General features: G+C 33.6%; 1 protein-coding gene across 1 annotated transcript in view; it reads right to left on the reverse strand.

Annotated features, from left to right (window-relative positions):
* LOC111057041 (dystrophin, isoforms A/C/F/G/H) overlaps positions 1-27,563 on the reverse strand; it is a 608,133-nt gene that overhangs the window by 556,127 nt on the left and 24,443 nt on the right. Inside the window, exons 2-18 of the mRNA XM_039431878.1 lie at positions 19,084-19,145; positions 17,478-17,570; positions 16,736-16,813; positions 15,501-15,593; positions 14,771-14,860; positions 13,186-13,384; positions 12,348-12,490; positions 11,120-11,317; positions 10,216-10,397; positions 9,729-9,964; positions 8,625-8,863; positions 7,789-7,965; positions 5,314-5,418; positions 3,664-3,895; positions 1,947-2,161; positions 810-967; positions 99-270 (exon numbers count right to left, since the gene is read on the reverse strand). Of these exons, the coding sequence (XP_039287812.1) occupies positions 99-270; positions 810-967; positions 1,947-2,161; positions 3,664-3,895; positions 5,314-5,418; positions 7,789-7,965; positions 8,625-8,863; positions 9,729-9,964; positions 10,216-10,397; positions 11,120-11,317; positions 12,348-12,490; positions 13,186-13,384; positions 14,771-14,860; positions 15,501-15,593; positions 16,736-16,813; positions 17,478-17,570; positions 19,084-19,145 (2,672 nt within the window). The remainder of the gene's footprint in view (positions 1-98; positions 271-809; positions 968-1,946; positions 2,162-3,663; positions 3,896-5,313; positions 5,419-7,788; positions 7,966-8,624; positions 8,864-9,728; positions 9,965-10,215; positions 10,398-11,119; positions 11,318-12,347; positions 12,491-13,185; positions 13,385-14,770; positions 14,861-15,500; positions 15,594-16,735; positions 16,814-17,477; positions 17,571-19,083; positions 19,146-27,563) is intronic.

Consider the following 27,563-nt stretch of genomic DNA (forward strand, 5'->3'; position numbering starts at 1 on the left):
TTTGAAGGAGATTGTCACATTATCGAATTGTACCAGATCCATATATGATCTTGATTTACTTACTCATTATACAGAATTGATCAAAATTCACTACCAACCTTGAATTTGTCCAGTTGCTTTTTCATCTGCGGTAAAGGAGCGAGTATGACATGCTCAGATAAGAGTTCACCCTCGACGCCATGAACCCACTTCATCAGTTGGTTCTTCTTTTCTAAATACTTGGATGATAAGCTCTTCTCACTTCCAAGCTCCGTTTGAAGAGTGAGAACCCTACAAGAAAAACATAATCAATAAAAAATACATTCGTTCAATGATAATATATTTAGAAATTTATTGATGCAGGAGTAAAAATGGTTGGGAGAGGAACGATTGGTTTCAAACCCGAATTTCTTTCTCTCTGTCTACTTTCAAAAATAGGGCTGATATTTCACTCTCACAGTTTCATGACATATATCCATTATGATATAGTCCTAGAACAGTAATATTGTAATATCAGCCACAGTGTAATAACCTTCAAATTTGAGTTCCAGAATATCAAACATTTAAAGAATAAAATGTACAAACATATTCAAGATATTTAGCCATTTTGTGCTTGATGCCTACTTATGGCAATAAAGAAGAAAAACTGCTCATTCTCTAGCAATTAAAATATCATTTTTTCAATTTTCATTCAAGTACATTGATAATCAAAACTGAGGTCCATAAAAGAAAATTCAACTGGAAACTTTTAGTTGCAAATTTCATGTAGAATCTACTACTGTTACATTTTTCATGGGACACTCTGTATAATCAACTTCAGATCAACGTACTTTTCCATGAGAGTGGTCCATTTGTTTACAAATTTCTGTATATTAGCATCAGCGTCGGCTTCTTCTTGTCCAGCGTGAGGTCGAGCCACCAACTGCTTTGAGCGCTGTCCCAGTTTGGTCACCCTCTCCTCGTGAGATTTCATCGATTTCACTTTCACCTATAAAAAATAAGCAAAAAAAGCTTCAGTATAATGTGTCCTATGAAAATTAGCAAAAAAGCTTCAGTATAATGTGTAGAGAATAATTTTATTCTCTGCGTACAATCAATTTTGAATTCAATCAAGTAGATGTGGATAGGTGAGCCTATAAAAGTTGTGCGCAGATATGAGCCGCCTGGAAGGATACAATTTATAAGAAGGGAGAAAAGAATGAAGTTTGGAGAGATCTTCAAATAACAACTGATTAAATAACTAATGAACTTGAAAAGTAAATACAAGAAGAGACATAATAAGGAGGAAGGGGAATAAGGAAATCGAATAAGAAAAGTGATTTACTACAGCATTTAATTAGGATTTTCGTTGAATAATAATTAGAGTGATTTAATTTTAAACACGAATGAATTTCACTTAGCATCATTATTCAGATTTGATTCTCGTAACTACAATAAGAAAATTATTTCATAACAGTGACATAACATTATTAATAATATAAATTGGAATAAAACATAAAAATGGCGGAAAATATTTGCTTGATTTTTCATAGGGGAAGTTTTTATGAATTATGAATCCAACCACAATCAAGTAAGTGAAAATTAATTCTCGCATCAACTTCAATCGACAGAAAATGAATACATGATGTTAACTGCTTGGTCTTGTGATGTATGACTAGATCTAGATCTTATTGGAAATATAATACAGCATTGAGATACACAATTTTGTTTCATTCAGCTAATTACAGGGAGTATAATATTTCAAGGGAATATAACTAGAGAATTTTAATTTACTGAATGTTTCATTGCCACATATTTTGCATGTAGGCTATGAAACTTTGTACTTTATCTGTACTCTATCTTAGCAACTCGTTCCTCATTCACAGGCATTAGCCCATGTGAAGAGCCTGTGTTTATGAGGAACTGTTCTTGTATATTTTTATACTACGAAGAAGAATGAAGTACAATTTCAATTGAATCAATCTTACCCTGCACTGTTCGAGCGAGTGATTCGTTGTGCTCGAGAACCATTTGTTGAATCCTGAGAAGAGCAGATCCAAACTTGTGAGCTCTTTGCTGAGAGCTTTGAGCTCGACCTCTCTCTGCGCCTTCTCCAGTGCCATATCCAGCTGCAGTCCGATCGCCGTGAACTTCTTCTCCAATGACACCAGTTTCTGTTCTTCGGTCATTGGTGATCCACCGTCTGGAAACGGAATCAAAATTACTACTCTCAGATCAACAATACATTATTTGTAAATTTCTTCTAAGATTTTCATCCTGACTTGAACTGTTGTCAATAGTCAAATTAGTCACTATTTTTACTTTTTCAACAGGAGTACATTACTTATTTGTTCAGTCTAGACGCGGTTGAAGGCACTAAGTCCCAACTTCAGCGTGCAGAGAGTATCAAAGTAATGTTGCCCGGAGTACCTATACTCACTTGAGTAGACTCCCTGAACGCTGACGATGAGGCCTAGTGCCTTATCGGCCTAGTGCCTTATCAGCCTAGTGCCTAGTACGTGACCGGACTCCACAAATGAGTAATGAACTAATAATTATTATTAAACGAAAATCCAAATTAAATTCTGTGCATCATCCCGAAGACTTCTGCTACTGCAAATATTGACAGGGTAAGCAGCTAGAAGAAAATTCTATGAGCGCTACTATTCAAAAATAGTAATGAACTGTTCAAAAAGTGTAGATAGTGACTCATCACATATTATTTATAATATATTACTCTGAATATATAAAATTAGAACATTCAAAATTAATTAATATTAAACTAAAAGAGTCATGACCTTTCTCTTGAACTACATTACATAACTGGTCCACAGAATAGTCTCTCCATCCATAGAATACATACAATAATGAATGAATGAACGGAGAATACAGGTGAAATTTTCATCTATGATATTGTATTGTCCACATATTTCACACTTCCTCCTGGAGTCTTGAAAACTAACGCTCGGTTGCACGTCTATTGAATTTGACCGCAGTAAAATTATATCATTCAACGGAATCAATGTGAAGGGGAAGATAACCAATGTTGAACTCGGACTAGGGCTCTATAAATACTCATTTATCTTAAACTTCCTGATCTCATACTTCTTTCAAATCACATATAGTTATTCAGAAAGTTGCATACACTCGACAAAATTGAGAACGGCAGATGCACTTAATAGTAACAAAATAATATTCTTATTAACACACAAAAATCAAGCAAAAAAATATAAGGGAAAAACAACGAAAAAATATTATGTTCAAAAATATTCTTCTATAATAAATAATACTTCTTCAAGTTTCAAGTTTGTAGAGCCGTAACTGGCATGACAATGCGTTGACTACACTTTACAGCGGCTGAATTTAATAATGTGTAACTGGGTAGTTTTCGTGGTTTGTATAACCCCGAAAATTTGTAACCGGGTATCATTCATAAAATAAAATACTGAGAAACACAAGAATAATAGTAGCGTCAACTAAGCATCCACTAGCTGTCGCTGGAACTCAGAATTGGAAACACCATAATATAGATAAACTAGCGCATTTGAGGTTGAGTGGTAGAGAGGACTTAAAAGTCCTAACTCCGCCTAATAAAGAATTTTTTCATTTCATTTCATTCCAATATACATTTGAGTCCCAAACATTTCCAATTCCACGTTCTAATGTCCATCTAATGTGCCCCTGTGCAGCGTGTCTTATGATTACCTGTGATGATTTCCTGTACCCGACTCCTGCCGAGACTGAGCAGGGCGCTGATGTGTGGCTTGCGCTGGATCCACTCATTGCGTGCCTCTTCGAGCAACACTAGCGCATCCTGGGGCTCCCCCCGGTCAAGCAGCAGGCGCTCTGTCTGCCCCAGCCATGACTCCATGTCTGTCAGCCCTGACTGCAACTCCACCTGCTTCTCTACTCGCCGTCGCTTCCAGCTGCCTTGGCCCTGCCATCACACAATTGCAAATATTATAAAGACATAAACTACCTACATAAAAGAATAGATTAGAGTTCTTTATTCATGTACGTTACAATATTTAATAAGATTACATTAGATGCGATATTCATTTTTAATAAGATAAGATTAGATTAGAGCTTATGTATATAAATTATGTAAATCTTTATACATTACTCATGTATGTTTACATCGTAAGAAAGGATTGGAGAAAATAGTGATAAATATTCTCAATTCCTTTTTACATACACTTTGGATTAGAATTATTGGGAGAAAAAAATGAGATTACACTTTTGCTATTACTCTCACAAATTTGAGTTTAGATTGTAAAGTCTGAAAATTGGTTATATGTTCATCACCAAATCATTTTGAATTCAATTTTCAGTTCCAATTCAATTCAATTTTATTTTTCATGTTATGCATCGTGTATAATACAATATTAACACAGGTCATAAACATTTCATCAAACAATTCACATCATAAATACATTACAAATGTCACCTCAATATACATGTAATATAGTCTAAATAATTAAAAAAACAAAAACAGTGGAAACAAAAGTCTCCATTACTTGAAAGGTAAAGATCATACAGTTAACTCAAATTTCAAGTTTTTACTTAACCACAATATTGTAATAATAAATAAATGAATAAAAAGATCACCAATGTCATAAGAACTAACCAAAATACAATAACCAGACATTTTGAATGCAGATTAACTAACACCAAAATAAAATTTAAATATTATCCTTGAATCTCACCAAACACTGCAAGTTATTTGGAATAAACTTGAAGCCAGAAAAGAATATACTGAATAAAAGTAAAAGGAGTTATTGCAATGGGAAATTAAACATCAACGTTCTGTGTTGTAGCAGGACCTCCTATGTAGGAGGAATCCACTCCTCCTATTTTAAATAACTACTATTGCGCAGCGCTCGTAACACGGCCAGGGGATAGATCAACTTACTGACAAACCTCAAATAAACTCGGATAGGACCGGGAAATGGATTGTAAAAAGGAAAGAGTTTCAACGGAATTGATGAATAATGAAAAGTAAAAGGAGTTATTGCAATGGGAAATTGAACATCAACGTTCTGTGTTGTAGCAGGAGGAATCCACTACTTAATAGTGAGTAGCCAAGTGGATTTTTTCATTTTTCAAAACCATTTAAATTTGTAGAAAAGATAAGTGTGACAAATCTATATTAAATATAAATTATTTGAAAATATTGAAAAATCAAATCTATTTTTTTTATGAATTTCCCATATTGTTTATGAACGTATCCATAAAACCAATCCAAATTAAAAGGGGGGGGTTAAGTATATCACGAAAATGGAAAAATACACTGAGGTGAGTCGCCAAATATGAAAGGGAAGTGAAATATGAAGAAGCATTTAAAATTGTTCTTACATCTTGACTAGAAGTTTTGGATTCCCAGGCTTGTAGAGTCTGAACACTTTCGGAACTGTCCCCAACACATGGAGTCAGACTTATTTCAAATCCAGAGTTTGAAATCTGAAACAAAAATAAAAAAATATTTAAATTTAATGTTATAGCTTGTTTTAATAATTTCAAACACGACAATATCCATTAAGAATCTTGATAATGATAGCATGCTTGGAATAGTTATTTGTGCAACTAGTGCGCAAAGTAACAGTTTGCTGCACCGAAAGAAACGTTTAAGGCGAGGGCGGAATGGTTTGTTGAGTGCAGCAGAGGAACTTTGCGCACGTATTTCACATTAAATTTTTCCTACAGTTACCATTGAATATGAAAAGTGGGTAATTATGGGTAAAATTGCCTGAAATCCATCAAATGTTTTTCTGTGTAATTTTATTATTGATAAAAACCTTAATTTATTGTCAAATAGAATAATGTATGTGTGTTTGAATGGCGAGGCGGCTGTGTGGTGTGTGCTGTGGTGGCACTGTGCTGTCGCTGTCCTTGGTTATAATATATAATGAATAAGGTGCTCGTTGTGCTTCGTTGCACCTCTGCTCACTATAGCAGCCCACTCACTGTTACCAACTTCATTTTGATTTTGCTGCACTGTTGCTCCATATAACCTACTAAGTATTTTGCGTTGCCATGTTGCAAATCTGGAGTGCAGAAAAAAATTTTTCGCCACACTTGGATGTAATGAGCTGGTTTACGTGCGTCATATGGTGGCCGAAAGTGATTGTTTTCCGACCAGGCCGGTAAAACTTTACGGCCCTAGGGCTGTAAAATGACCTTGAATAACAGCTGATTCTGATTTGATATGAACGGGTTTACAAAATAGTTTATGAAACAGAATCAGTTTATGCTTCTAGAATTGAATAAAGTATTTTGCAATAAGATACTATCATTTCATTTGGATGAATGAAATAGAAATAAGATATTATAAACTACTCAAATTCAATTTTCAGAGTATAATAGAATCTAACCTCAAACCTCATAGTACTGCGTTTATCACAAAACCTGGTGGATAGTTTTGGAACTACTTGGGCAATATCCATGGTGCTGAACGTTTTAACAAATAGTTTATTAAACAGAATCAGTTTATGCTTCTAGAATTGAATAAAGTATTCTGCAGTAATATACTATCATTTTATTTGGATGAATGGAATAGAGGTAAGATATCTTCTTCTTCTATAAAATAAGAGAGAGTGGGGTTGTGTTTGTTCGCATCAAAACATGTCAACTTGTGGATTGCATACCGGAAAAACGGGAATGATTTAGATCTCCAAATTTTGAACATAGATTCTAAAAATATCAATCTCGTGCACCTGGAAGCCCAAATTTCTATTTTCCTTCTAGATTTTTCAGAATATTAATGTTCAAATTCATCTATGCTACCGTAGGCTAATTGAAGTTCCATAGCCCAAAGTGTGTATTTTTATCAGCAGGTTATAAGACTACCATTTACGAATGTCTATGTAGCGCAGCGGTAAGAAGCTTGCTTACGGAGCGATGGTACCTGGGTTCAAATCCCCGATGCTTCCCATTTTTTTGTTCTTAATTTTTTCCCTCGAAACGTATTATTATCAATTATTTTTTGAAGGAATTTGTTTTCATTACTATTGAACTTGGATTTTATCAAATAATTATTTTCAATGTAAAATTTTGCCACCAGTACAAATGAATTGGACATAGTCTTCATGCTGTAGGCCTATAATTTATTGAATTTCATAAGAAAAACATGAATAGATCACAATAAAATGAGTAATAATTTATATTCTTCAGTTATAATGTAGGCTACTATCAGACACGAATTCCCAGTGAAACGAGTATTTTAGGTATTTTTTTTGGAATTGGGAAAACAAAAGGCTGCCTGATTCAAATTGAGGAGGATCCTAATAGAACTAAAATTTATTGATGTATTGGAAAAATCAATATGATTCTGTGAGGTTTCTAAGTATTATGTATTCTTCAGTTTTCTATACTTTAATAACTAGATACTAATAACTATACTAATAGCTAGAGCTATGACCTTCCACTTTTGTTTTCGGAACTGCTTAATAAACAATTATTCTCATATATATTGTTTATTTCTCTGTGTGGCGAAAAATAGCGTTCGCACCACGGGCAAAAATGTTTTTCCGGCTCTCAATCTTTTCTAGTCCTCGGCCTACGGCCTCGGACTTGAAAACCGATTTCGAGCCGGAAAAGTCTCATTTTCGGCCCTAGGTGCGAAATATACTATTCCCGCACTAGAGCGGAAAAGTGATTCTTTGCGTTCTGTAATCAGTGCAGGAATGGCCACTTTTCAAGGTAACTGTAGGAAAAAAATATTTTTTTAATTTTCACAATGAATAAGTATTAGTTCATCCTTTTAAATATTTTATTCTTTGAGACTTTTGAATCTTATAGCTATTATATGCATATTATGGAAATGCAACTTACCCTTTGAGCTTGAACATCCATGATAGACAGGAGTGCATCCCAGCGGTCTTGCAGGACTTCAAGCTTCTCCAATTCCTCTCCACCACCAGGAGGATTCATTTTCTGTCCGAGCTCATGAATTGCATCTTGCAGGTGATCCAGCCTTTTATGCTGGGCATCCATTTGCTGCCTTAGAATCTGAAACAGCAGTTAATTCACATATCAACATTTTTCCAGTAGTTCTAAAAACAGTATTTGGTTTCATAACAATTTTCAAAATATCTTCAATATTGTACCTCTATTTGAATAGTTATTGATAAAATTCATTTTACATGTTCCTACCAAGTACCTATTCTTTGATTTAAAATGAGAATAATATAATATCGAGTGACCTGGCTGGCTCAGGTTTTGTGTCAGAGTTTTCAGGTCGCACCTGACCAATTTGAGGGTCTCTGGCATGACCTAACGACTGTTTTTAAGCAATCGGGACTAACAGCTCAACGTGTCCAACCGAAACACTGGAGTAGCCCAAGTAAAATATCTTGCCCGGGCCGGGATTCGAACCCTGGACTCTGAATTATATAACTAGCATATAATCCACTCGTCTACGGCCATTAAAATAATGTGTTCTTTTGTTTTGGAGTTTAAAATGTATAGATCTAATGATGTTACTGACACATTGCCTGGCTACATTTGGACTGTTAGAATTTAAATAGTTGTGGTCTGTATGTAGCCTATTATGTCTTTCTCAAATTAGTATAATTGAATTGTGGATGATTAAATGAGGTTGTTGAGTCAAATGAGACATTTTTGTATTGTCTGAGAGTCTGGTAATGAAGCAAATGATAGGTCCCCACCTGCAGTTGTTTGATCCGCTCCAAGATGGTGCCCATCTCGTTGGCGGGCTCCGACTCCATGTTCTTGAGTATGGTTTCCTTGGAGTCGAGCCAGGCCTGCAGCCAGAGCACCTGGTCCGCAATGGCCGATCCCTGGCTGATCAACCCCTTCAGCAGGCTCCATCGTTCCTCTGTCCACTGGCAGATGTGCGCCCATCGCTCGCCAAGCGCCGTCAGTTGGTCCTCCATCTGTGAATAGGCTGCAAACCACAAACACTAATAATGTGAATTTAATCAAAGTGTACAGTTGTAATGGTTGAGTCGTCCACAGAAGATAATAGAAATAATATTTAAAAACAGTATTCAAATTGTCTAGTCTATTCACATAATCTTACAATAATTTGAGACATACATTCAAAGCAGAAAGCATGTTGTCCTGAAATCTTTCCAATTTAATTAAAAGTTATCATAAATATTTTCTTTTATGAATATTGAGAAATTCAGCATAGAAGTGCATTGAACAGTCCAGCATATATGGGAATAAAATTCATGAGGTACCTCGCGGGTAGCATTTGAAACGAGACGGATATGGTAGGATTTAAAATAGTTTATGAAAAAGTAACTAATGAAGTTGGAAACTTATATTTTTCAAGTAAAAAAAGAAACTTATAGTACACCAATTTTATGCGGTAAACTAAGGGTACCTTGACTGTTATTGTTTCTCATTTGTTGTGTTTCTTTCTTCGTTTATTATATACTAGCAGGTAACCCGAGCTCCGCAAGCGTCTAATTGAAAACGTGACTAACCTGAAAACTTGACTTTCTGAAATCTTAAAGAATTTGAAATAGGCTCATTAGCATCCTCGGTATATTAATAATCTATATGCAAAATTTCAAGTCAATCAGTTCAGTAGTTCAGACGTAATGATGCATCATTCATGAATTTCCTATCCCTACGGCTATAAGGCGGTTCTTTCCTTTATTATATTATAGATTTTTTAAATTATAATTGTTATTTAATATAAATAACGCATTCATGTACAAGATACATATAATAGTATGTTTTGAATGAAGAGATTGATTGTAGATTTACTAGAACACAGTTTTCGTCAACAATGAACTCACCATTATCAGCGGTTGTTTCGTCGACCACGACAACCAGGTTGGACAGAGCATCGACGACTTTCTGCTGATTCTGCAAATCGTGCTGCAGTTCGGCATGCGTGTCCAGCTGACTGCGAAGGCTGTTCAGATCGGGTCCCACCTTGGCCATGCGCGAGATTCGGTCCTCGGTTGACGTCAACCATTCTCTCAGTGTTTCCAGCTGACTCTGCTGTAGGCTCATCAGTGTATTGTGGATACTGCAACCAATCAACAAATGATTCAATTTATAAAATATTACTCAATTATTGTAATAATAATGAATAAATTCACTGGAACATCTTCAACATTATTCATTCATCTTCTTTGACTCACTGTTAAGTAAAGAGACGGAAAAATATTTTTTCAATAATAATACGAGATGAATTTATAAGTGAATAAAAAACACTTTTGAATGAAAATGGATTGAGATATTAAAATTACAATTATGTAATTGTACCAATTCACTCACCAGGCTTGTTTTTCCATAGCTTTTATTCTCAGCGCCTCCCAGCGGGAATTGAGCAGCTTCATCTGAACTCTAACTTCATCCTCCTCCTCCTTGGAGAGTCCTCCCTCTGACAGCATCCTCGCGCCCTCCTCCAGGACAGCCCCCACCCCTTCCTGGTGACCTGATAGTTCCAGTAGGAATCTCTGAAACACGTAATGTAATTCATAATAGAATTGAAAAAGTATATGGAATACTAATGAATGTTATATGACTTATGAGTAAATGAGAAATTCTATTTTGAATTGGAAATATCTCAATTCATTTCATGTACAAACACAGTTGAATAGTTGCAAAAAAGCATTCATTGCTAAACATAAGCAATGAGTAGGCTGAATGAATAAATAATTTGAATTTGAATGGGATGAAAAGCCACTAAAATATCAAATCTATTTAAAAAAGAGTAATGAGTGAATATTCAATTTCTTATATGGGGCTATCACTTTTATTGGAATAAAAAAAAAAACAATATAATCTTTTTATATTTTATTGAATGACATGTTTCAGTTTATATTTGAATAAATTAATTTAAGTTTGCATGACATATCATGCAATAAAATCTTAAAATGATATTTTGATATTACTTGTATTTCAGTAAAGAGTGAATACATTAATAGCACAATTCAAATTAATCCATTAAGACGGGTATATTAATATAGGTTTTCGCTCAAAACTCAGATAAAGGAATATCAGGAAAGTAGATACAAGAGACTTGTGACTTTCGTAATATGTAATTAGTCTCTTGATCATTATATTGACATTGAACGTTGAGAACGTGAATTTGAATTTATCAAATATATAAGAATAATACCAGCTTGATAAAACTATATCAGGAGCACAGTAACATGATAAAATGTGGGTACGGTACCTCGTGCGAATGAAACTCTTCCTTGACTGTTTCGAGACTGGAGTACTCGGGCAAACTGAACTGAGGACTGAGTTTGTCTTCGGCTTCGAGCAGCCAGGTGAGCACCTCTTCCATGGCCACCTGGTAGCCACCCAGCTCCACTGACACATTCGTCGCTATGCTCACCGGCCGAGAGGGCCGGCTGTCATAGTCCTCACCCTGCAAAACAGATTCGCTTACAATTCATATCAAAACCTTGATTCATCCAAAAAATAGAACAATAACAGAAAAATCAATATCTTATCATCGAAACAAAAAGTTTTTACAGTGATAAAATTATTTGGCATAAAGATAAGGTTCTTTCACATGAAAGAATAAAAAAACGCCCCGAGATGGTATGGCCTGAGTGGGATGGTATGCAAATTTTATAGAATTAATAAATACATCAGGTTGATTAGGGATATTAAAGAAAACATTGGTAGGTAGGACTATATCTTCTAATTGAATGATAGGTACTCCTTTACTTCTCTAAGATGCAATCATAATAAATCATACATAAATCATCTGAGATATAATATAATATGTTGCCTATTACATGGGAAACCATAGTTGGCTAGGTATTTTTCCTCCTTTCTTCATTTTCTGCACACTCCACCATGGAGCCTGTTTTTGTATTTCATTGAAAATTTATTTTTGATTGTAATTTTTTTGTGTTTTGATTTCTTTTATGTATATTGTATTGTGTTGATTGGAATAAAAATTGATTGATTGATATTTATATTCTTCATTGAGATGATATTTTCAAGAAATCATAGCAAATTCAAGAGAAAAATTGATTGGAAAATAGATTAAACAACTCATAATAGGCTATTATGGTGATCAAGGCGAGTCATTCACTTGTTTAATGAGATCATCATTTATGAAGTCATTCATTAATTGAGTCAGATATTCTAATATTCGTTCTCATGATCTATTCATCGAGGATGATGACAAAAGATTAGTCTACTTTCAAACATGGAGTGAAGACAATAGCTATGATATAAGAATTCGGTTTATCTTTCATTTCTTACAGAATTAGGCTACCCTTCAAAGTATTTATATTGCAACTAGGTCTATGCTAAATTGATAAGATCTCAAGACATAGGTTTTAACATAGATTCTACACAAAAAAATCTATGATGTGATGTAAAAATATCATATGTCATTTTTCAAACTTTTCTGATGAAAAAGTAACTGACAAGTATTTTACCTCTGCAGAAAGTAAGGAGTCAGGATCTGATCCGAGTGAGAAGTCAAGATTTGATACTTCAATGGAGGAATGAGGTAACGACTGGAAGAGACACATCACATACATCATGATTGACTTCTTATCTGGGATGGATGTGTTCACATCTGGAAAATACAAAGCTCATAGATAGAGAACAGCTTAAAATATTCACGATTTGATTCAATAAGCAAAACTGAAAACTTAATATTTAACTTACAAAAATTAAATTACAAAATATTCACCAATTTTTTATCATTAATTTATCCATGTCCCGCTAATATCCTTATATCTTACTTCCAACAGAATTTCCTGATTTGAGACTCCTTTGTTAGGATCCAAATCCCACGATATTTGGAAGTAGCATATGTGTTTGTGTGGTTTCCAACTTCTTGCTATCTAGCTGGAGTCCAAAGTCTTTCTTTAGAGTGAAATGCTTGAAAATCTTCACAATTGCCAATAATCGTGAACAAATAAAATATCCTCTGTTGCATGTCCAAACTTTTTCACTATTAAAATAAAACTTGAATTTCAAAAACACTTAAAAAACTTATGGAGTGATGCACTTACATTGGTAGTGACGATGATGATGACCGAAAACAGGTCGAAACGATCGTCAGTACCAATGTAAGTGCATTTTCACTCCATAAGTTTTTTAAAATTCAAGTTTAAATGAAATGTCGCTCACAGCTAATAAAATACAATTTTATTAGAGCACTAGAATGTGATTTGTTGCTCAACCAGTGACATTAACCAAATTGAGTTATCCTTTTTATAACAATTACAATAAATTATATGGATTATAATAATAATTAGCACACACCTTCAGCATCCAGAAGTCGTTCTATGCCGAACTGTTCCTGAGCGAGTCTGAAAGCATGGTCGAGTCTGGCGTTGGGGTGGCGCCGCGCCACATTCGCGTAATCGAACAAGTCTGGTCGGAAATGGTGGAGGAGCGCATTGAACGCGAGACCATCAGACCAACACGTCGTGAAGTTCCTCACATCAACGCCCGAATAGTTCTGAAAATCAACAAGAATATTAATTTTCAATTAGAAACTCTATAAACTTTTATATAGTCTTTATTTATTTGTACAAATGACACTAAACGTGAAAAAACATTTGAAAAAATAATAAGACAATCCTTGTGCTATTTTTTACCCGAATTTATGTAATACAAGCAACCCGTGCTCCGCAAGGATCTAATCAAAAACTTTACAAACTGAAAACTTGACCTACTGAAATCTTGAAGAATTTAAAATAAGCCTATAACCATCCTCGGTGATTAAGAATCAATATGCAAAATTCCAAGTTAATCAATCCAGTAGTTCAAACGTGATGATGCGTCATTCGTAAATTTCCTATCCCGTACGTTTAAAGCTAATTCTTTCCTTCATAGATTTATTGGTACAATGGCACTAAATGTAAAAAACATTGGAAAATTAATAATAAGGCAATCCTTGTGTTATTTCACCCGAATTTAGGTAATATGACATAGTTCCAAATAAAGGTTAGCCTTTCACACTCAAATTGTACCCACTTCTCGACAATATTGACGACATGTTTTTCACTTGGGCGTGAGATATGACGTAAGAGACGATAGAATAAATGCCAGACGGGATAGGATTTTTTTTAGTTTTATTGCGGATAATGCCCACATTAACTTTGCAGTGCAGATTTGAAATTATTTTTAATTTTCTTAACAAGAGCAGCTTATACTTCTGTAAAGTCATGACAATGTTTGAATTGAGCTAACTATAAGAATGGAATTGATTCCATGATATTTACAAGAATTGAGGAAGAGCTGAAATTCCTAGTACTCTCTATCTCTACACTTCAATTACAGCCTTCTTGAAAAACGATTTACTCATGTATTTAAATTTTGATAACAATGTGATAATTAGTACAACTACATAAACATAATTGAATGAATGATATTTGATCAATTTAAATAGATGCAGAACATATTGAACTCTGAATCCACATTTAAAAATAGATAATCTCCTAATTTTAGATTGTTATGAATAATAACTTGTAAACAAGTAATGATAAATAGGATGACAATATCTATGAAATTGATTACAGTAGTAGGTAACAGTAGTTACCTAGGTACCTAGTAGGTAGTAGTAGGTAACATTATCTCTACACAAGAGAGTTCAAAACAAAAAACTGACATTGACTTGTGATGAAATTTAAAAAATTAGTAACTTGAAAATAAACATTTTTAAAGCATTGTCTTAGCTTAAAATTGTACATCAATCCAAAAACTGATAATTTTTCTATTGAACAGCGAAGACTATGAAATTAATTGCGAAAATTCAATAGTTATAATTTATCAACATAAATATTATTCTTGAAATAGAATATTTATTTATTTAACAACAATATGTTTTAGAAAGATAACTTACAAGGGTATTCTGTCGACACCAGGCTAGGAGTGTCTTTTCTAAGTTTGTCAATTGTAGTTCGGCCATTAAATCTTTCAAATGATATTGAACCTGCAAAATAAAATTATAGTAGAATTAGCACGGAAATTAACAAGTTATCAATGAAGGATAATAGAGAATATTATTAAATTGTAATCTACAGTGAGATCCACGTCAAAATGACAGTGGAGGAAGATAGGCGACCAGTGTTGCCGCTGCTCTGCCCGGTCACTGCCTTCTATAGAGGATCTGATACCGGTATATCTGTGTGATATTAACACAGTTTCATTCTGGTTTAAAATAATTATTCCAAAAAATATATTTTTTAATGATTAAATAATTTTTATAATTGAAATTCAATAACTTTTTAATTAATGACATTTCTACAATCATTGTTAAACCCGATCTGGCAACGTTGCAGTGCTAGAACAATATAGCGCTATCTGCTTTGTTGGATGATAGACAAGGATAGCAACACCATTGTTAATCAAATACTGCCATTATAACGTGGACCTCACTATAATTTGAATGTGAGGAATCTGTAGGATTATTTTTAATTTGATATGAAGAAGATTTTCAAATAAAGATAATACAATGTCAAAAAAGTTCATTCATCAAAAATATCATTTTCACAGCGAAGTTGACTATTGCTTTGAATAAGAATGTAGCTTACTTTCATTGTTAATAGATCTCATTTTATGATAATACTGACCTGCCAGTGAAGGATGATGCTCCATACAAGTCCCAACATTAATTTCGGGTTTCCATCAACTATATCGTTACTGCTGATGTTCACGAGCTTCACCTGAAAATATAAGACATAATTATAATTCGCTACATTCTAAATGAAGAATAGTATTTGACATTTAACTTATCTCAGAAAAATACAACGGTTCGATTCAACTCCTGTTGAACAAAATGAATCAATATCAGTAGAGTGATGAAGAAATGATAATTTTAGAAAATCGAATCAATAATGAATGGTTTATTAACAGTGAAGTACAATCGGTGATAAAATGAATACAATTTCATCTATCTAGAAGGTTGACTGCATCATATATGTACGGAATAGTGAAAATAAAGATATTCATAATGTGAACAAAACTATTATATAAAAACATTTCCTGTAATTATTTCTGTGAGCTAAAAAGTGGTTTGAACCGTTTTTTATCAAAACACTCAATTTACAGATATTCAGCAGTATAATGACTATAGTACCGGCAAAGAGTATAGAATGTAAGGTAATGTACTGTAAGTGAATATAGGGAATCTATACTCTGAATACCGATACCTACTTTTGATCTTTAAAATGAAATCTATTGTGGTGCAGGTTTAATGATATAAAACAAATTGATTTTCAAAATGAAACAGGTGCCATAATAAGTTAAAAACTTTTTGTTAAACTTGAAAAAAACTTTCTTCTGAATTAATTCATAATTAGGAGTATTAGAAACATAGTGGAGTAATAAAAGAATTTTGTGTTCAATTTACAGTGATGAATAATAATGAGCCATTGGGCCGTTTGCACAGTCAATGCTCAAACTGAATTCAATCAAATGGTGGCTTGAGCTCAAAATAAACTACATTATAACGAACGAGACCTGATAAGGATTTAATCCAGGCTATAATGAAATTTTGTTCAAAATGGCACTGTGCAAACGTCAATAAAAGTGTATCCAAATACTGTACAGTTGTGTATATGAATGAATGAAGTTTCATTCTCAATAAGCTTAATACAATAAAATGTAAAATACATGCATATCAAAAACAAATAAACAAGTTTATAATATACAGAACTGCATAGTAACGAATCACAAACCAAATCTAATATTACTTATTGAGAAAAATACAATCCAGCACATAAAATGAAAAAAATATGTATAGTACTAAGATGGGATATTAGAAGAAGATGAAAGCAATGAATGATTACAATAGTGGTATACTCACATTATTTTGTTCTAGAATTTGCAATGCTTTATTGACATTATTCAACTGATGTACACGCATCGTCCCTCTCTCTCGTTTCTGAAAAATGCATCATTACTTATAAAATAACATCATAGTACCCTTTTTTTGAAAAGTTTTTAATATAAAATAACAAATTGAAGCAACGAGTTTCGATGTTTCACATCATCATCAGGCTTTAAGGCAAAGGCAAAGGCTAAAATATAAAATAAACTTTCTATTGGTTATATTTTTCAAAGTTTTTCCATTTGTAATATCATCAAGCTATCAAAATGGAGAAGTTTTCTTAAGAAAACATTTTTTCCGATCATTACTTTTTGAGATATGAGCGCCTAAAGTTTAAATTTTTGGTACAGAACATTTCAAATTCGGTAAGAGATAAATCCATGTGATTTAGAGGATAAATCCTTCATGGTATTGTTGATTGGATAAAACATTTTTTTTTTTTGAAAATATAAATTTTTGAAAAAGTTATTCAATTTACTAAAATGACAAAAAATTTAGTTGAGTTATTTTTGGTAAATTGAATAACTTTCTCAAAAATAGATATTTTCAAAAAATGTTTCTTTTATTCAATCAACAATAGGTACTATGAAGAATTTATCCTGCAAATGTAAAAGTACTCGTTATCATCATTTGGGCAATCAAACAAGGGCAATCAATTTGGAATATTGTCAAAAATAATTATATACAATAAATTAATCTACCAGCACTTGATACTCACATATTGTTTTCCGGTAAGTACTTCAAGTAGGGAGAGAAGTCTGGTGCCATCTTGTAAGTCGTCAATAAAGTCATTGATTGGTGGGATATTGTTCTGCAATATTAGAAAATAAAATTAATTTGTAAATTTCAAATGGGTTATAGAAAATTGAGTTTATTCTTTCTATGTATTAGTATTTCATTAGTGTTTCAGCTTACATTTTCCCTCATCTTCTATTTTTCTTTCCCATTCTATTCATTAATAGGAACAACAATTTTTTTAATGTTGAAAATTCATAAAATAGAAACGCATCTGGTATTTATAAAACCGTTTGGATCCCAAGTTTTCCAAGAGAACACTTTCAACTTCAACAAGAATCTTTTTCAAGTTTGTATTAATATATCCTACGTTTAGTTAGATGTAATATAATTTAATTTGACTTTTTAGTGACTTTGAGAGTCAATATTAAGCCGAATTTAGCATTTTTCAAATACCGAATCACACAAATAACATATTATTGTTTACTAGAGCTCTTGAATTGATGTTGAATGGAACACTATAATTAATCTGTTCTCAAATCTAATCAATGAAATAGCAGCAATTTCATCGCAAAAATTAGTTACAGCTCGTCAAAAGTCCAGTGGCCAGTTCGCCAGTACCAACAGGTCTGACGTCCTTCGCTATTCAATCAAATGGAACCGGCATGAATTCCACCAAATTATAGTACAAAAAACTCACTTTCTAAAATCAAGGCAATAGTCGGACAAGTGCAGCGGCGCTTGTTCAACAATGCTCAGTGCAGCAATATTTTATTTGGAGTCCTTAGACAAAATTATTCATGTAAACGAAATAATAAGAGATAGAGAATAAATTGTTAATACTGTACTTATTTTTACAAGAACATTTTTAGAATACAAACGTTGATGAATACCAAACTCATTTCGTAAAAACAACATATAATATTAATATAATACATAATATTTTTTCAGTTTTTAATCCGTTTTTAAGATGTCTTGAACATGAACATGAAACACAGTATTGAAATTCATGATGATATTCGAAATTGAGAGACACACACTGTTGTTTATTATTCTACTACCATATTTTCATTAAACTGCGGTAGTAATGAATCATGACTATAAAATTAACATGATAATTTTTTAGGTGAAATGAAAGATATTCCAGTTAAGGTAAACTTTGTTACTCCAGTTTATCGGTTGCTATTGTAATTTGATTTAGTTGTTTGGAATAATTATCAAGCTTTTATTTTTGAATAAGATTATTAATACTTATTATTAGTTAGTACTTGATCTGGCCTAATGGCATCAAGTTGATGTTGTATTTTGTAATATATTTTAATTCACTAGCCATTCTAGTGAATAAACGAATACTTAACAATGGATATTAAGACATTATAAGACATAAATAAGACAGAATACAACATTAACTTGATGCCATTAGGCCAGATCAAGTAGGCCTACTGACTATTTATTCTAAATCCAATGGTAACGTTCCAATTAAACTTATGATTAATATTATACAATAAATGTTAATAGATAATAAACATTTATAATATAATATTATTATATTATTTCATTAATTACTGAATATTTCGTATGCTTGTTACCTTGATGAGCTGCGAGTTGATCCACTTTGCAAATGTTTTTTTCTGTACATCTTCTCGTTCGTCTGCAACAAAATTAGGAAAACGTAAGTAAACAATAATAAGAAAATTTAACACAAGCAATAAAAAGAATATCAACAGAAAATACGATTTGTACGATGGGCACATCAAGAAAGAACATACTGCACACAATGAATAATGATAAATTCAATAATAAACTTATTTTACACATAGTAACATTTCAAAGTTTTCTATTTTACGAATAAAGTAGAAGATTTTTGAACATATAACTATGATGGTATCTGTGTAATGATATACGGTAATTTTTCAAGATGTATACAATAATAAATTGCATCTTTATTAATTCAAGACGTGGGAATGAAAATTTAAAACCTGATGAGAGGTAGACTGAAGGTTTGCAATAAAAAGGAGTCAGTACTAACAAATTATCAAGAAACTGTTTTTGGGGGCATATAAGCCCCCAAATTGAGTATTAATTGAGAGCATGATGATTTATAACAAAATAATACTGTAATCCCAGACAATCTCCAAAATCAAACTCAAAAAAATAATTTTATAACTGGAAATACAAGACAAACCCTTGTGGGTTTCAACATGATATCCTGTGTCTCCGTTATTCACTTCATATGGACTTCAACTACCTACTCTTTGTGCATGTGTATAACTAAGCCCAGGGCATTCCGAGCCTGGAAAAGGAAAAGTTTAGCAAATGAGACATAGCCGTTTCAGCAATAGGTTGCAATCGATTTCCACGACAGCCAGTCTCAAGAGGGAACGAAGCAACCGCTTAAGAAAATCGAGATCCAATTGGATAGCCGTCAGGTGCATTCGGCAAAGTAATGTCGAATCTATCACTGTTCCCTCCATCACAAAACCCTCCGCGATAGGAAATAGCACACAACAAATTGCTGTCCATTCTTTCAAGCCCATAACATATAAATAGAGAATTTGATTAATGGTTTGGAAATGAAGCAAATTAACGAAAAATGACCTATAATTTGTCTTGTACTTTTGGGAAGTTTTATGGACGTGAAGAGTTTCAATACTTATGACATAAAGTTTTGTATGAATGATTGAAATCTGATATTGAATTGAAATTATTGTAGATGCAATAAAGATTTTAGCGACCTCAACGTAAGCGAGAGTAGCGTCATTGACACTGAAAATCCGTTTGTACAATCAGGAGTATAGTCAAGAGGCTTCACAATGTTGTCAAAATATGTACCTACATATATATATTATTTGGACCATTTAAGACAAAATTATGAAATTGAAGAAGTTTTGGGCAATAGCCTGTTTTTTCTTTTCCGACTACTGTATTGTTTACTCTATCCAATAAAATAATTTTTCAAAATTGCTCCAAATAATATTCTTCCAAATACTTGTATTTGTATATCTAATGACTAATGAGACTAATGACAGAGATTTTAATAGTAATGCTAGCGCAGTACAGTTCAAAATGTTTGGTAGACATAATCCGAAAATAATGATTAGTACTCGCTACAGGTTTCACGAAATATTTCAAGATAATCATCATTACAATTTCAGACATTCTCAAATATGGGAAAATACTCTGTAGAGGCAGAATCAGTTTCAAGGTTTAAGCATTCTCATATGAACTAGTATTATTATTACCTACTATACGTATACTTTAATAGGCTACTATAACTAACGTACTTAGTATAAATTATACTGGACGTATTTTTTCATAGGCGCGACAGTGAAAAAGTCGAGTGACTCATCATCATTAGTGTAATAAACTTACATAGGAAAGTGTAGGCAAAGATACAGAATATCAATGTTTCATCACCCTTTATGGTATCCATTGATTCTCTGGTGTGCAGAATACACTCAAGACTTTTTTAAATAATAAATCATTAAACATCCTAGAATAAATTGATAATTAGAATTCAAAAATTGGACGTGTACAGTTTTGTTTCATTTTATTATATTTAGGCCTACTTCAGCAGTGATTTGTTTTGATTTTACACGCAATACAAATTTTATTTCTCCTAGAAAAAAGGCATAAAATTGTCCACGTATCACAGGACAGCCTATTTGCTCTCAAGTGCACTTCAGGTTAGAGAATTGTTAGCACTTGTAGCAGGGCTTAAAATTCACGATTTCCGGTCCATGCTTGAAATTTTCTTCTTCTTCTTGAAGATGTTGAAAATAAAAACCAGAGAATAGGTCAGTGACAACTGGGATCGAAAAACCTTTCAACTAGTAACCAGTTCTGCAGTCAAATGATTACCTCATGAAATGAATCTAAAAGAAGAGAGCATTTTATCGAATAACCAGTTCGTTCATGTCAATCTCCATTAACGCGTTCCGGTCCGGTCTGGAACGACTTATTTCCATACCAAAATCAGGGGATTGGAGAAGAATAATAACAAGAATTGAAAAACTAGAGAAAACCCATTGGTTTAATCTATTCTACCAGAATATCTCTGTTATTAAATATTAATATAATTCTAGATTTCAAGTCTACAATGGAATCTATTAATATAAAATTCAGATCTAAACTGTGAATACTGCCAAACAAGAAAGCAAGTTCCCTGTAGATCAGTAATGACAAATATTAAAAACTATATTAATGTAGATCTACTCCCGAGTATGAAGATGATTTTGTTTGATTAAATTTTACTAGTAGTTCTGTGAACAGTAGACCTCACGCAGTATTCTCATCCACAAGTACCTGATTGAAACTATAGACCTTAAGTAGAGCAATTTAGACTGGCTTCTCCCCACATCTGTGTAATTACTTGTCAGCTGATTTATGATGAATAATTCTATAGTCTGATTTTTACTCTAATATTGGCGTATGAAGGAAGTTCCTTTTTCCTTTTATATTATCCTTGAAATGCAAAATTTCCAACAACCATGTATATACGTCGACGCGCAATTAAAAAAGGAACATACCTGTCAAATTTCATGAAAATCTATTACCGCGTTTCGCCGTAAATGCGCAACATAATTATAACCATTTAAACATTCAAACATTTAAACATTAAGAGAAATGCCAAACCGTCGACTTGAATCTTAGACCTCACTTCGCTCGGTCAATAGAATAATTATAAACTTACTAGTAGTTCTGTGAACAGTAAACCTCACGCAGTATTCTCATCCACAAGTACCTCATTGAAACTATAGACCTTATGGAAATACAGCTATAGACTGGCTTCTCCACACATCTGTGTAATCAATTGTCAGCTGATTTATGATGAATAATAATTCTATAGTCTGTTTTTTACTCTAATATTGGCGTATGAAGGAGGCTCCTTTTTCCTTTTATATTATCCTTGAAATGCAAAATTTCCAAAAACCTTGTATATACGTCGACGCGCAATCAAAAAAAGGAACATACCTGTCAAATTTCATGAAAATCTATTACCGCGCTTCGCCGTAAATGCGCAACATATAAACATTTAAACATTAAGAGAAATGCCAAACCGTCGACTTGAATCTTAGACCTCACTTCGCTCGGTCAAATATTGATACTAATGGGCACGCATAATAATACCATGACTGCAAAACAAAATATTGAAACAAAAGACCTTAAAGCTGCGATTAGACCAAAGTTATTAACAAAAAAGTTATTATTATTAACTTTAATAATAATATTAAGAGTGGTCGTAGTCGAGTAGATCAGATGCTGGCTTCAGAGGCCCGGGTCAAAACCCCGGCCCGGGCAAGATATGTATCTCGGGGCCACTCCCGTGTTTCGGATGGACACGTTAAGTCGTCGGTCCCGGCTGCCTAAAAAGCAGTCGTTAGGTCATGTCAGAGGCCCTGAAATTGATCAGTTGCGACCTAAAAACTCTGACACCAGACCTGAGCCAGCCAGGTCACACGATATTATTATTTTTATTAACAAAAAGTTAATAACTCAATCCTTATAGATTATATTAGATGAACCATAACTTATCATACACATTTACACATATATGTGTTTGTCAACTTCCGTTCAATCTAATAGAAACTATAAGGGTTAAGTTATTAACATTTTGTTAATAACTTTGGTGTAAACCCAGCTTAAAGATGCATACCTCTTCAAGGTCTTTGATTGAAACTATGGACCTTACACAAATACAGTAATAGACTGGCTTCCCCACACATCTGTGTAATCACTTGTCAGCTGATTTATGATGAATAATTCTATAGTCTGATTTTTATTCTAATATTGGCGTATGAAGGAAGTTCCTTTTTCCTTTTATATTATCCTTGAAATGCAAAATTTCCAACAACCATGTATATACGTCGACGCGCAATTAAAAAAGGAACATACCTGTCAAATTTCATGAAAATCTATTACCGCGTTTCGCCGTAAATGCGCAACATAATTATAACCATTTAAACATTCAAACATTTAAACATGAGAAATGCCAAACCGTCGACTTGAATCTTAGACCTCACTTCGCTCGGTCAATAGAATAATTATACTAGTAGTTCTGTGAACAGTAAACCTCACGCAGTATTCTCATCCACAAGTACCTCATTGAAACTATAGACCTTATGGAAATACAGCTATAGACTGGCTTCTCCACACATCTGTGTAATCAATTGTCAGCTGATTTATGATGAATAATAATTCTATAGTCTGTTTTTTACTCTAATATTGGCGTATGAAGGAGGCTCCTTTTTCCTTTTATATTATCCTTGAAATGCAAAATTTCCAAAAACCTTGTATATACGTCGACGCGCAATCAAAAAAAGGAACAAACCTGTCAAATTTCATGAAAATCTATTACCGCGCTTCGCCGTAAATGCGCAACATATAAACATTTAAACATTAAGAGAAATGCCAAACCGTCGACTTGAATCTTAGACCTCACTTCGCTCGGTCAAATATTGATACTAATGGGCACGCATAATAATACCATGACTGCAAAACAAAATATTGAAACAAAAGACCTTAAAGCTGCGATTAGACCAAAGTTATTAACAAAAAAGTTATTATTATTAACTTTAATAATAATATTAAGAGTGGTCGTAGTCGAGTAGATCAGATGCTGGCTTCAGAGGCCCGGGTCAAAACCCCGGCCCGGGCAAGATATGTATCTCGGGGCCACTCCCGTGTTTCGGATGGACACGTTAAGTCGTCGGTCCCGGCTGCCTAAAAAGCAGTCGTTAGGTCATGTCAGAGGCCCTGAAATTGATCAGTTGCGACCTAAAAACTCTGACACCAGACCTGAGCCAGCCAGGTCACACGATATTATTATTTTTATTAACAAAAAGTTAATAACTCAATCCTTATAGATTATATTAGATGAACCATAACTTATCATACACATTTACACATATATGTGTTTGTCAACTTCCGTTCAATCTAATAGAAACTATAAGGGTTAAGTTATTAACATTTTGTTAATAACTTTGGTGTAAACCCAGCTTAAAGATGCATACCTCTTCAAGGTCTTTGATTGAAACTATGGACCTTACACAAATACAGTAATAGACTGGCTTCCCCACACATCTGTGTAATCACTTGTCAGCTGATTTATGATGAATATTTCTATAGTCTGATTTTTACTTTCCTTGCCCTATTACCATAGGTAAGGAAAGTATTGCTTTCCAAAAAAAATTAAGGTACCCCAATTTCTAAATTTCTATACGTTTGAAGGTCCCCTGAGTGCAAAAAAGGGGTTTTTGGGTATTGGTCTGTGCGTGTGTGTGTGTGTGTGTGTGTGTGTGTGTGTGTGTGTGTGTGTGTGTGGTGTGTGTGTGTGTGTGTGTGTGTGTGTGTGTGTGTGTGTGTGTGTGTGTGTGTGTGTGTGTGTGTGTGACACGATATCTCATCTCCCAATTAACGGAATGACTTGAAATTTGGAACGTAAGGTCCTTACAATATAAGGATCCGACACGAACAATTTCGATCAAATGCGATTCAAGATGGCGGATAGAATGGCGAATATGTTGTCAAAAACAGGGTTTTTCGCGATTTTCTCGAAAACGACTCCAACGATTTTTATTAAAGTTATACCTAAAATAGTTATCGATAAGCTCTATCAACTGCCACATGTCCCATATCTGTAAAAATTTCAGGAGCTCCGCCCCATCTGTGCAAAGTTTGATTTCAGATTCTCAATTATCAGGCTTCAGATTCAATTTGAACAAAAAATTTCGAGTGGAAAAGAGTGAGCATGAGAATCTCTACAACTAATGTTCAGAAGCATTTTCACCTAAAATTAAAAATAAGCTCGAAATTCGAGAAAATGTGACTATCCAATTGCAAACTGCTAGCAACTATTGATTCTATTAAATGATTCACTATGAAGAGATAGCAGACCTCGTGTGTCTCCCGCGTTATTGCCCTGTCACCAGCTGGCTCAAATCTTTGAATAGTAGACGAGCGGGAACACTAGCGTAAGGTGATCAATTTTTATAACGGCAAGGAAAGTTGTGTGAGTGTGCCACACCAGATTTTTACTCTAATATTGGCGTATGAAGGAGGCTCCTTTTTCCTTTTATATTATCCTTGGAATGCAAAATTTCCAAAAACCTTGTATACACGTCGACGCGGAATTCAAAAAGGAACATATCTGTCAAATTTCATGAAAATCTAATACCGCGTTTCGCTGTAAATGCGCAACATATAAACATTTAAACATTAAGAGAAATGCCAAACCGTCGACTTGAATCTTAGACCTCACTTCACTCGGTCAATGATGATGATAGTCCAGTCAACGAAAGATTATAGAGGGAAAAGATCGGAACACAATTTTTGACCTACCCCCTGTGATAAGGGGGTGGGCGTGGTTTGAAAGTACCATATTTTGTTTTTTTGCATATATCTCGAACAATATGCGTCTTTCAGGAATTTTTCTCGAATACAAAATTGAAGCTTACAAATTAGCCTACAAGTTTCATCTGTAACATTTTTCCATATCTGTCATAGTTTTCTAGATGTGAGCACTTGAAGGCGTCACAATTTGAAGAGAACCCCTTCCAGCTCCGAGTATTTCATTCTTTTGGCCTTAAAACTTTCTAAAGATTGAAAAAATCCTTGCTAATCATGAGCTCATACAGCATCACATTCTCTTCAATTTGATGTATTATTTCATTATATTACGCATCTCCCTACGATTGTTGCAGCCGTTATAGTGTTGAGTGTCAAATCTTCAGTTTAACAGTAATAGATCAATTGACAGAGAAATTTGGAGAGAACGTTTGGAAAACAATATTCGACTTCGCAGCTTTGTTTGGACTACTTAGAAGGTAAACATATCAAAAGTCCTCATCCCTACCCTACCCCTTGTGCTTAAGGGATGAGGGTGGTCTGAAAGTTGCGTTTTTTTCATTTCTGGCTTACATGCATGTATCTTGGAAAAAATGCATTCCAGCGACATGACTAACTAAACAAAAATTAAGCTAGATAAATTTCCTACAAGTTTTGTCTAGTAGAGTTTTGTGATATCTCCTTCAGTTTTCGAGATATCTTCTTTTAAAAGTGTAAAAGAAAGTTTTTCTTCCAACTTTTTGAACTTTCAGGGCTTATTATTCAACAACAATGCATCGAAAAAATAAGTGCTGAACTTTGGGTTGAAGAGGATTTAATTCTCTTCAATTTGATGTATTTTTTCACCATTTTAAGCTTTTCATCAATTTTTATAGCATCTTCAGTGTTGAGAGTGAAATTCTCAATAGAGTCTCTTATTAGTGTGATTGATAGAATCACAGTGATATGAAAAATATCTATCACAATAGGAAGTTTCCACACAATATGAACGTCGCCAAAGCATTTCTATTAAAAAAGTGGAGGAAAATAAGTAAAAGACGTGAAAATTTAGAGTACAGATACTCACATTTCAGTACAGTTTCAGTAAATACTCAAACATAATATATATTGTGTTACATACAGTATATATGTATATATTTATATACGCGCGTATGCTTTCTCCATTATATAAATTGTATATTTTTCCTACAATTCTATTAAAACCCAGGTAATTATTTTTTTACCTCACAACCACACGAAATATTAATATGAGATTAAAGGATTCAACAAAAGAATGTAATTTTTATGGACAATATGAAATAATAGAGTAGTAGCATCTGACAAGTACAAAGCAGCACTGTCAATGTACAGCTTATAACGAAAATGTACAGAAACTCATTTATTGATACCGTGAACACAATCGTTGAAAGTTCATGAAACGATGATTGATTCCAAAACCGGAATCAACTACCTTGAGTTAGCTGATCAAACGTAAGCAGTATTGTGCTGATCCAGGATTAAAATTGATCTCGGTTGGTGTAATCTAGCTCATTTTAGTATTTTACACAAACATTTTTATAGAGTTATCATTTACGGTCCATATCAGATAAGTTGTACGTACTTGCGGCCCACAGCCCTAGCAATCAATCAATAACATACGTGCTGAAATAATCCGGATGAGGCTTATCAGTGAATGTTTTATCGGAGTTTGTCTTGGTGTGGAGTGCGTTGACTGACATTGGAC

Source organism: Nilaparvata lugens, chromosome 7 (genome assembly GCF_014356525.2).
Source record: "Nilaparvata lugens isolate BPH chromosome 7, ASM1435652v1, whole genome shotgun sequence".
NCBI classification, from domain to species: domain Eukaryota; kingdom Metazoa; phylum Arthropoda; class Insecta; order Hemiptera; family Delphacidae; genus Nilaparvata; species Nilaparvata lugens.